This window comes from Aythya fuligula, chromosome 1 (genome assembly GCF_009819795.1).
Source record: "Aythya fuligula isolate bAytFul2 chromosome 1, bAytFul2.pri, whole genome shotgun sequence".
Classification (NCBI taxonomy): Eukaryota; Metazoa; Chordata; class Aves; order Anseriformes; family Anatidae; genus Aythya; species Aythya fuligula.
Window position 1 is genome coordinate 44,545,736 of NC_045559.1, and position 12,360 is coordinate 44,558,095.

Consider the following 12,360-nt stretch of genomic DNA (forward strand, 5'->3'; position numbering starts at 1 on the left):
GTTTCAGGTCACCATGTCACCACAAACATTGTGTCTAGGTAAGGAAATGCTTTTTGTCTCCTCTGAATTGCCTCTCCTGAGCCACATCGCCCAGTCTGCAGCTTGTGCTGGTCCCTGGTTTTCATTCCAGCCCTGGCCTCTGAGCCCCCTAAGCTCCCGAGCTCTGGGCTTTGTCCCTAGCGGCTGTGAGAGCTGCTCGAGAGCCAGCAGCTGCATTCCCATTGCCATCTAGTGGCTTCCTCGCAGATGAGCACAAAAGAAAAAGGAGTCGGAAGATAATGGTTTAGAATGGGAATCGTAGGAGGCTGGCTGGGGGGGGGGGAGGGTGGAATAGTTAAGAAGACAATGGAATGGAGAGCTTCTTTGATGTAATCTCACACGTCTCTTTATTTTCACAGGCACGGTCTAGCTATTAAAATAAACGTATAATATTGAATATTAACAAGTACGTATGAATTTGAGTATGCTTCTAGTATGGGGGGAGCTGGTACTCAAAATGGATCTATACATTCTACTGACTGTAATTTTACTAGATTAATCGATCATGGAGACAAACAAGAATTGATAAACTGCATGTATAATGAAGATTTTAATCTTTTTCACGATTTGGTTTGAGATCGATCTTTGTGACAACAACAACAACAACAACAACAAAAAAATATATGAAAGAGAGCTCTTAAAATAGATATTTTTTATTATTTTTTTTCTTCAAAGATCAAAACAAAAAAAAGGCATTCTACGCAAATCAGAGCTGGACAGCAAACCATGTTCTTCTAGCTTTCTCTTTAAAATCTGCAAAATAAGGACATTTGAGAGCACACTGCAAAAAGAAGAATCTGTGCATGTTCTTGGCAGTCCCGCATTGGTGGCTTGTAAAGGACTTGAAAACAAATTCAGCACATTAATAGGGCTGTAATCCTACCAACCCTTGTTTAAGTGCATAGTGCCATGTCAATAAACAGAGCAGCAGCTGTGCACAGAAATGTTCACCTGTGGGTGAGCAGGAGCAGGGCAATACCGAGCATGAGAGGTTACTCACAGTCAGACACGCCTGCTGCTCTACAGCTGCTTTCCCTCAACTGTGGGGCAAGGTTGTGTGTGTTTGGCTGTAGGCCCATGATTTTCTTATCTGTTAATCTGCTGGCATTAGATTTTATTTAAAGATCTCTGGCTGGCTCCTCAGGCAGGAATGGGACAGGAAATGTGCTTCAGCTAGTCCTTGTAATCGCTTCTGTGAACAGGGAATTGAGCCTATCAGATTTAGAACAAATCCACGTTAAGAGAGTTTAGCAACTGCACCTGTTGTGATGAACCATCTAGATGAGGATATGGAATGCTTTGTTGAAATAATTGTCTCCCATCATGATGTCATTTTGACAAAGCAACTCGGTAAGAGAAAAATCACACCTTCTCACCGCTACTGTTTCAGCAGTGAATATTATTGTCACCACTACTAATAACGTTTCAAGGTTATCTACAATGCATTCTGGAAAACAGCTGAAAAGGTGCCAAGTAGTTAAACTGTTGCCTCCCAGGAGCACCTTTAAGCCAGTTCACTATCAACATATTTCTGTGCCAGTTCTCTGATCTGACACATCTATCTTTTCTCTGCTGCCACTAATAAGAAAAAATAATAATAATAATAATAAAAAAATCCAAAGTTCATCTACTGTAATGAAACAAACAAACAAACAAACAAAAATATCTGCAGGAGTAGCTGCTGCAGTCATTGTCACAGCAGGAAAGAGAACACTGACTTCTTTCACTGAACCTGGTGTCTGACTGAGGAAGTCACTTCATGTATGGCACGCTGGTATTTTTCTGAGGCTTCTTTAAACTCAGCCAGATGCTCCTCATAGCTTCTCACGGCAGCCAGGAGCTGATTCCTCTCCACAGCTCCCAGAATGGCATGCAGGATCATTTCAATGCCGAGCCCAAGAATGGTGATGCTGATTCCCCCAAGAACGGATGCCCGATCTGGGCAAGGAGGCTGACGAGTTTGCTAACAGTGAGAGTTATAAGGTTGGAGCCAATTAGCTTGATAGCTACCATCCCAGCTGTAGAAGTTGCTTCTCCGAGAATGATGGAAAAAACTCTATGGGCTATTGCAAGTTTCTCCAGTTCAGGCTCTTTGATGTCATACAGCTTCTGGTATAGCACAGGCTCTAGCTTCTCCTTCATGTCACTATCAATCTTCTGCACCTGACGCTGAATCTCACTCATCGCTTGAATGATAATGTCACAGTTTTCCTTGACAGTGCTGCTCTCTCTCATCTTGATGTGGCTAATAGTACATCCCAGGTGTGTATTCAGAACTCCAGCCAGCTCATTTGTTGCGTGGAAATTCATGGACATGCAGTCAAGCAATTCCTGGTGCAGATGGATCAATTCTTGTCGTCTCTTGGGGTTATCTGGATAAAGGAGGTCACTCAGCGCCATTCCTCAGAAGTCAGCTACTTCAAGAGATCAAAGAAAGTTCTCACTGTTTACACCCATAGTCCCAGCCCTTAAAAAGCAGTGAAATGTAAGCTGCTTTGTCCCTGCCCCACCGATTCTTTTTATACTCAGCAAATCAAATCCCAAAACATAGCTTGTAAATCTAGAAATCTTAAACATTGATTCATATCATTAGCCAAATGATTGCAAAAGGACCTTATGAGACATGAGAGCAACAAAAACAGCTAACAAACATGTAATTAGCATATTGTTACAATGAGCATGGGTCTTTCTTCACCTAGGAAACTGCAGATGGTAGAAGCCGAACTCGTTTACTAAAAAACAGAACAAGCTCATCTAGTCAGCAAAGTCTAAAATAAGCTGTGGAAATGAAAGGCCTGTTACCGAGGCACTTTTGTATCAGCCTATTTTTTTCAGTCAGTGGCATCTAATTTTTAAATGACTGTGATGATTGGTGGAGCGCGCACAGTCTGTACCAGTGTAAGGGTGTTTAAAGCCACTCCTTGCATTTAAGAGGAAATGTTACCATATAAGACATTTGTGTGCATGCTAATCAACTCACATTTGGGAATTCGAAGAGAACGGCAAAATTATCTATCCCAAACGCATCCTAACCTATTGCACCTTACACACAGCTCCAACTGTGTTTTCTTCCCTGATATTTAGTCCCTTTTCCCTCATTGATTCTTTCTTCAATATTCCTAATCACATCCCCTTCTAATGCTGTCATTGAATCCCCGTTGTTTTTTCACTGGTGAATGTCAAGCATTACCTGCCTGACAAGATACGGCGTCCAAAGTGACTGAGTTATCAGTGATTGTGGAGTTACTTCTCATCTCTAAGCTTCTATAATCAACCCCGTGCCACTTTCTCTTAACCCATCACCAGCTGCAAAGTAAAAATGCTTTAGCATGATTTTGACTTAGATGCGTGCATCTTACATTGCAAGAGGGGCAGATTATGGAGGAGTAGGATGACTGGTTTCTTGTTGGTACTTTCATTTTCTCAACCCTTTTATTGCAAATCTGGGCCAACTTCATGCGTTACTTTGTGTTTTTCCAAGATAAGTCCTTTCTTGCTCTTGGTGCCTACACACCACAGCTATAGGTACAAATAGTTGTGTGTAGGAGACTAGCTAGATTTTTCTTCTTAAAAGATTCATTTGTGTCATTTTGGTCCTCTGGAGTTCTTGCGTTATCTGCTAACTGCAAATCAACTGGCACTGACCCAGCTGTATTTCACTAAACACACCCTCCCCAACAAGATCACTGTAGAAACAGAATGATTTCAGCAGTCCTCTAGACAGCTTTTAGTCTCAGCTTTGAAATACAAACCAGTCTGAAGGGATATTTTTTCCACAGTGTTTTGCACAGCAGTGTACATTTCTTTCAGCCGCTTACCTTGCATCTCTGTTAAGAGAATAAACTCTTTAACTCATCTTTCTTCAAGCTGGAGCAAGCAAAGTTCGTATACAGTAAAAGTTTGTGATTTTCAGGAGACATAAAACCCTGCCAGTATAATTTCATATCAGCTCTGCCTCTGGGATGTTGGTGGCGTGCTCTCTGACTCAGTGTTATGTTAATCCTTTCCACTCCAGTGACGTTTTGTTGAAAGGCCATTTGTTTATGCTCATTTGCAGAAATTGAGAAGAAAAAATATTCCAAAAGGAACGGCACATCAGTGAACATTTTACATACTAGAAAGCTGTGGAAGAGACTTGGAACATCTATTCTGTCTGAATCATTCTTTCATCTTCCTGTGACTGCTGTTGATTTTATGTCCTTTAAACCTAAAACAGCCTCTTACTCTTCACATTAACACTTTTTCCAATTTTTACATTTGTTTTCTACAGTTAGGCAGACACCACATATATCTCTGTATTTCTGCTTATTTCTCGAGCTCCCCAGAGATTTTTCCCAGAGGATTTTCTAGTTAAACATTTAGACTGCCTACCTGTTTTTGCCTGAGTGCTCCTGCAATCGGATGAATGCGTACAGGACAGTGATCTCATCCTCTTTCCCCTGTGTTCCTCTGGTGGTTTCCAGCAGCATCTGATGAGTTAGGAATCCAGAGCTGGGCTTCAGCTGGGTCCTGTTGCCTGCCTGCTTGTCATCAATTTTATTATGTGATGTTTACCCTGATTTTTCTCATTTTCTCCCTCGTTTCCCCTTCCTTCCAATTTTAACTCAGTTTATTTGATGCTACCTCAAAATTGTTATTTCCTCCTAAGGCCACCTGTTCCTGAAGAGAATAAGTACAGCATGAATGTGTCTGCCTATGACAGAGGTACCTTCACAGGTACCTGCAGCCAGGGCTGGAAGGGGAAGGTATTACTTGCTGATCTCAGGATATAAAACATGTTGGGAAGCACTTTTCATTTGTATGGGTACAAGATTTGGTTTCCTATAGGGATTTATACATTTTTATTTCTGTTTTTGAAATAATGAATTGTTGTCATGACTGGTTTTGTACACCTGTGAATTATGGAAGAAAAGTTGAACAGTCCCACATAAATACAAAAAACCAGCACTGACAGTGAAATCAGTACAGGCTTCATGTGTGCCAGCAAAACAAAATCTTGTAGTTCTGCATTCATCCAGGTTAGACTTCTTCCAAGCTCTGATCCTTCAAAAGATGGGCCTCCTGCCCACAGGCATCTGGTTGCCGGTGTTGTCTCCTCAGGAGAGAGTGGTTCTAAGATGAAAGCGCAAGATAAAGCATAAAATGAGTAAACTGCAATTTCCAGCTTCTTTTCCCATGAAAAAATGAGCTATTGTAGTCAACCCAGAAATAGAGTACCAAACCCCACTTGTTTTCGGAGCTGTAGAGAGGAGCCAAGGCAAGGAGAATGTTTTTCACTTCCAACTCTCAAGGAATGCTTGCAATGTCTAGCCACTGTGTGAACTGACAGACACGGGTCACTTCACAGCAAGCACTAGCCTGAGAAAAAACACTGCATTGCTCAGCCTTCAATTGCTTTGCCTGTTGCATGTAGATGACTCACGCATTTGACTCTGCTGTGTCCATTCCCCCTCCCCAGAATACATGTAATTCTGTGCAGACCCACCAGTACATACAAACCAAAGGGTTCTATTTCTAAGGACGATGTAAAGTAGATTGTTTGATAGGACTTCCATACATTCACCAATAAACATCAAAAAGGAGAGAATAATTCATTTACACTACTTCTGTTGCTTTTCAGATGACATGCTGAAGGTCAGATCTGTAATTCCTGCATCCACAAGAATAACTACACTAGCAGCTGTTTACACCACATTTTGCTGGCCTGCTTGGTAAGACCCCTTCAGAGGCTAACAAAGAGCCTTTTCTAACTCTGAACGCCTGGAGGGAGGGTCAGGTAGTTTGATAATTTGTAATACTAGTTTCAGAAATGTAACATTCTAGATGAAAATATTTTCACTCCCCCACCCATCCACCCTTCCCTGTCTCCTGGATTTCTTCTGTTTCCTTTTCAGAGCCAAACCCTCACTCCGGAAATGTTAGCCTGCCTCGGTCTTCAGAGTGATAAAGAAAGGATCTTTACAGCCTGCGAGAATCTGTATGACTTAGTATACATCTGTGTCTCTTCAACCAATATAATATTCAAAATCCTCAATCATTATCTTGGCACTGAATTCCCCATCTTGGTAGTAAAAGAAAACTTTAGCATTAAAGAGAATCTGCAGCTCCTGATCAATGCTTTGAAAGAGATGAAAGCCACAATGGGATATGATAAAGATGAATACATAGACCCATCATTTTATTCTAGAATGTCTCAGTCCATGGACACCTTGCAGGATAATGTGGCACCAGTACAATGCCATTATAAAAATTATAGTTTTGCTGTAAGAAGCCTGGTGTATATATATGTTGGAATGAGTTTACAAACAGATAATTTCCCTGACACAGTAGAGGCTGCTGTTCATCAGTTACTGAGTTCACCTGCTTTATCCCTCCATGTATCAGAACTTCTCTTGGACTATGCTGATATCGCTAAGATGCTGCAACAAAATGAGCCACCGACCACCACGGTAAGCAGATCCTCCTCAGGTGAAACATCACAACAGCTCAGACTTTGTTCTCTACCCTCCTCCTCTTTAATTTTCATATGGACCCTCCTTCGAGGACAGAGAACCATAAAGAAAAGCCTGGAAACAGCAGCTGACTACTTAGAGGAGGCTTGTAGAGTGCTGAAGCCACCTTGTGAAGCATTCCATAGCTGCGCTAGAAGGCTGGATTCCTGCGTCCCAGCAATAGCAGAACACATGTACTGATGTGTTAGAAGTTCATCTTGATTCCTTTAACCCTCGATGGAAAGTTTGAGGAAAGTTTGAGCATGTCCGTACAACACATATCTGCAGCAGCTGCTTCTGGTTCTCTCTGTAGTTCTTTCTGAAATCTGTACTTCGTATCTCCGAGCATTTAGGCGTCAAAATAAAGTTCTGTTGGTAAACTATTTGAAGTCACTGGTAAAGCAAAAACAACAAAAATGTGGTGTGAAATATAAATACAAAATAAGCTTATAGTAAAATAGTTCTGTATTAAATCTGTTCTAACTGTGTGGACAAATACGCCTCAGGATTTCAGGAGCAGTAGTTCAGCTGGACAGAACATGCTACTACATATCAGACGATGATGGTCTCTGCCATTGCATATGCCTAAATCTGGTACCTGCAATGCTGATACTCAAGCTACTCCTTTTAGTCTACCCAAAACAAACAAACAACCAAACAAAAAAAAAGACCCCCACATTCCTTAGGTATCTACATTTCTAATGCTCAGGTGCCTGAAGTTCTGCACTCCTTGCCACAGGATTTCCAAGGTAATGGCACCTCCAAGCTTTCATGGAGCTGCTCAGAGAGTAAAGCAGTTCACCCAGGTGCTTTTGAATATCCTTACCTTTAACTAATAAGCTGGTCAGCGACTTGTGCAGTCCTCTTATATTCAGATCTCATTTGGATCACTAACTTGTTGCTTACCACTTTGGAGAGGTGATGGTGAACACAGCTTCCTGCCAAGTTCACGGGTGACTGAGAGGTGTTACCACTCAGGGGTCATTTATGAAACATATCAGTGAGTTTCAGTTCAATTATCTGGTGACTCCACTGCAAAGTTAAATCACCACAGCTGGTCTCCTGACCATAGCCTCAGCCCAGGCCCAAGGGGTGAGGAACCACGGGTGAAGAAGTAGGGTAGGCATATTGGAAGGGGGATTTTGCAGGCAGAAAATGTTCTTTATCTTTTCCACATTGTTATGTTTTGGGGATGGAAGAACTTCATAGCTGCTCCAGTTTGGGCATCTAAGGCCCCAAAACTGGTAAGTAGACACGTAGAAGTTCAACCCTCAACATTAGTCATTGCAGAGCATTGAAGCAAAAAGACAAGTAAATACATTTCAGTCACATCCAACAACCATGAAGAGAGCAGTGGGTTCCACAGGCTCTCCTTCATTTCAATGTATAATAACCAACGGATATTCATCAGCCACTAGAGGACAGTTATGAACACATCACCTGCCTGACTTTTTCAAAAGAAATGCTAAAGGCAAACATAGAACCTGAAGACAGGCCTGACACCTCCTGTGACCCTCTGCTGCTAAGTTCACGTCTCAAGGAAGATTTATGCTTCTGTCCTCTACGTGTGAGATGTAGACAGTCAGTTTGAGATGAGAGCTATCAGATGGCTTTGGTGTGTGGGATCATGTACTGGGGAAAGGCTGCTGTGCTGCTGCCATAGCCTTGGCTGTCTCCTGGGACACAGCACTTACAGGAGATATGTAAGGAAGCACACTTACCCACCACAGTCTACCACCATGGTGCCTTCTCCATCACACAGCCAGATGCTCTCTCACTAAAAACAAAGTTACTAAGAGATCTGTAAAAATGTTGTTAAAGTCATGTGTGTCTTTCCTGAATGCCCAAGGGACAAACTACCTACAGTGAATGATGTCACCGCCATGCTCTTCATTAAGGCCATAGATAAATGCCCTTCTGTCTGAATGAGTCCAGGGAGTGTCTGCTTTGATGAGCTAGGCTGAATGACCCAGTTTCATTTGGAGAGCTGCAGCTGAAAGCAAAGGAAGTGATGAACCTTCTCTAACAACAGTAACTCCAGCAACTGATTTCCTGTCTATTTTTCTGTCTTGATAATCAAATGCATACATCTGGATGTAGCTGGAGAATCAGTCATTGCTTAGCCAAGCACAAGAAAACTCCAACTACACCGGGAAGAACAGCAGAGGCAGAGGCAGTAGAACCACTGTTCTTGATTCTTGAAGCTGAAAAAAAGTGAAGAGAGCAGTCATTTAGGCCTCCTTCATCTAATCAGAGCTTCCTGCCCTTGCTAACACAGCATTTGCCCCAAAGAGACACCTTCTCCAGTCTACCTACTATTCTGGCTTAGGGCAAAAATTCTCATTCCTGAATGATTGTTTTGTACCCAGAGGATGAATTGACACACTGTTTTCCAAACAGACAAAAGCAGGTGTCCCATATTGGTGGAGGACTCTTAGAAGAACAGAGCTGTGGAACAGACCTAATGTGGTCTTCCAGCACAGAATAGTTACCTCTGTAGCCAAGAAACTGACAGAATGTGCTTTTCCAGTCAGCACCTCTCCTCTCTTCTGCCACAGGAGAGAGAACAGGACTAAAGCAACAGTAGTTTTGTTTATATTTACCTGAGCTTGCCAGAATAGTGGTGGATCAAAGTCCAGTGTAATCCTGAGCCCTGCAGTGTAGCTGCCTTGCAAGCCACCAGAATAATACCTGAATTCAGGCTGCCTGCAAATCTCATCTGCCATTGCAATAGGGATGCTGGGGTCCCAGCACATGTATCCTGCAACATTCTTGCAATGGTAGATGGGATAAGTGGACGCCGAAAAGAACCCTGAGATCTGTTAGGTAGCGGGTGGATTAATCATCAGTGAGCTGTAGGGTCTCACAGGTTTCATGACAAATGGGTGAAAACTAGGTCATGTGGCTCTCACAAGCAAACACAGGAGGTAGGCTACAGATTGGACATTGTGTGTGGCCCTGTATATGTACAGCTGATGAGGGCTGATTGGGGTACTTGAGAACAGACTGTCCTGCATCCCACCTGCCCAAAGGGACGATATGCAGTACCTTCCAAGAGCTGGCAGTGGTACTTGCTGAAATTCCCCACAGAATGCAGGTGCAGCCGGTTGCCATACTCTGTCCGGAAGAAGTTTTTGACAACGAACACCTCATAAGGGGGAATGAGGACTTCCTTCTCAGATGTGTAGTAAGAAAAGCCTTGCAGAGCTGCTCCCAGGCAAGTTGTCACTGTGAACAAAGTTTCATTTCCAAACTTCTGGGCTTCATTCCAGAGGCGAGATGTAGAGGTGAAACGGCCAAATCTCACTCTTCTGCCTACCATGGCTTCAATATGTAAGTCTTTTACACCCCTATGCACTCGGTAGCACTTATGTTTCCTCATGTTCTCCTTGCTGCTCTGCCATTGCTTCACTATCTGGATAGCAGTCGTTAGGTAAAAGTGAAAATATTTGAAACTGAAGTTGTGTCTGTACTGCTCTGGAGAGCTTCCTGCTGTGGATGTGGCCCAGTTCAGCTGAGAGTGCAGGGAAGAATTCATGGTGTAAGCCATGAGGACTATGGCGTGACTCTCCTGCATTTCCCTTAAGAGACCTACAGGGCTCTTTAACAAAGCCTCCTGAGCCTTCTTCCAAAGACTGAAATAGTTTTTATTAGCAGCTATTTCCTTATGGAAATAGTCTCCTCTCTCCAGTTCTTCCATCACCTGCTCTCTGCACCCCAGGTACTGATCGTCAAAGGAATGTAGAGCCATATCCATCATAAGTTGGGACACAGACTGCAAATCAAAAAAAATAATAATAATAATAAAAATGAAGGCTAGCATCAGAATTATGATTTTTTTATGTATATCTGTAGATGCAAGACAGGTTTTTCCCTACCGCCTCTTTTATTTTTTTTCAATACTGGCACAAACAAACACACCAGGCAGGCATCTTCAACAAGCCCTTGCTGAGCAACAGCAGGTCAAAGCCCCACCTCAGGCAAATGCCAACCAGAATGCTAGAGTTCTTATTTTATGGCAGTCATTAACATTAAAAACTTCAGAAGATACATTAAAAACTTCAGAGAGCAAGGGGATAGAGACAATAAGACTGACCCATAATCCATGTATTTCAATATTCTGTTTATGAATATTAAGTGGTTTTGAAGAGAGAAAGAACGAACAACACAGTATTCTGGGGTGGTGAAACCTACACACATCTCAGGGGTGAATTTCTTCTTTCTGTCTTATAATACCTCTTGGACATGTTCTGGCTCCAGAGCGTAATGTTCAACAAAGACAATATAGTAGTACTGTGCCAGGACTTTTACTTATCCAGTTTCTTTCAATAAGGCCAGCTGGACTTGTCATGTAAATAAACATTAAAAACACAAGTAAGGATTTAAATAGAAGGATGTTATAAGAGGAAAATAATTTATAATATAATCTGTGAAACACCGCACTAATTTTCTGTTTTTAGTATTTTTAATTAATAAAAACCCTGTGCAATAACACCTAAGAAATGGTATGTTTGATGACAGCTCTTTTCCCTTTTTGATCTCTTAGTGGGCTAGTCAAGTACTATAGCCAGTTGATAGTTGAACTCTGCAAGTAGATACTCACTTCATCTCAAGTATTCATCCTAGACACATAACTAAATTGGTAGCTTTCTCTGAAGTTAGAATGGCCCATAAACTATAGAGGGATTCATTTTATTTCTTCACAGTACTGTAATTTCTCTGAGGGGGAGCTAAAAGACACTTTCAAGGAATAGGGCAATATGGTCACTGCCTATCCAACAACACACTGTTGTTGTCAGAGTCTCAGATGAAACAGGCTGGAAAAGGAGAGGAGCAGTTCTATGAGACCCAATCCAATGCTCCTTAAAAAAATCATACTTAACATTTATTTAAAAAAAAAAAAAAAAAAAAAAAGTTTTTATTTCAGTGGGATAAGTGATTTCACCATTTCAAACAAAGTACGATGTTTACCCCTCTTACCAGTCTTTGCAAGGAGATCAGCAACAGAAGGCTGGCCAGCAGATGTACTGACATCCTAGAGTCCACCCAAGACATTATAAAGAACGTTGAGCTGAAGCAGAGAACACCTGCATCTGTTTCTTTTCCTTTTTTCTTGAATTCTGAAGTTTCTAATTTGCACTCACATTTTTGTGACAATTCTTCAACCAAGGATTGTTTGGTAGATTCTTAAAGCAATTCAGAGGTCATTAATCAATCCAGACAGGTAGAAGTGGAGCCATAATCCATAGGAAAGGGTCTAGAAGCATTGAGACCTCATGAGTTGTTTCTTCACTCCAACTTTAGCTGGTGTAGATGCCCTTTGCCTTGATATTGCTTTTAATTCTAAGGTATCTTGCACTCTTGTTCTTGCAAAGAGGAAGAAAACTCTGACTTGGATAAGTCTAAGGGAGTTCTTTCCTGAGGACTGTATGTGAAGATGAGGTGGGGAGTACTCCCTACCTAAGAGCTTAAAAAGTCCCCTTAATGAAGTGCTGAGCTCTGATAAAGCCAACACAGAAATGCATGGTAGGTTGGGATCCCATCTGGAAGCAGAGATAACATAACTGTCACACTCCTCCTTAGTTCCTCCCAGTTCCTAATAGTGTGCTACCAATCCTCCATTCATATCACTACAGAGTGGCCCCTTGTTGAACTGTTTAAATGGGTACGCTCAGAATAAGGGCATAAATCCATATTCTACACCAAGACTAATCCCTCTCTACTGGCCACTTTCCAGTTATTCTTCCAATCAAAGGGCAATGAGCTACCCACATGCAAAGACCCATGGCCTCTGACAATATTTCTGCACAGAAAAACAGCAAAAAGGAGT

General features: G+C 42.0%; 1 protein-coding gene and 1 pseudogene across 1 annotated transcript; both read right to left on the minus strand.

Annotated features, from left to right (window-relative positions):
- Positions 1-1,762: 1,762 nt before the first annotated feature.
- Positions 1,763-4,465, minus strand: LOC116502122 (annotated as a pseudogene).
- A 4,177-nt stretch (positions 4,466-8,642) lies between these two features.
- On the minus strand, positions 8,643-11,564 carry ART4 (ADP-ribosyltransferase 4 (Dombrock blood group)). The gene is made up of 3 exons (XM_032208087.1): positions 11,511-11,564; positions 9,579-10,305; positions 8,643-8,734 (listed from the first exon to the last, which is right to left on the minus strand). The coding sequence occupies exons 1-3, from the start codon at positions 11,562-11,564 to the stop codon at positions 8,643-8,645; spliced, it is 873 nt and encodes a 290-aa protein (XP_032063978.1).
- Positions 11,565-12,360: the final 796 nt, after the last annotated feature.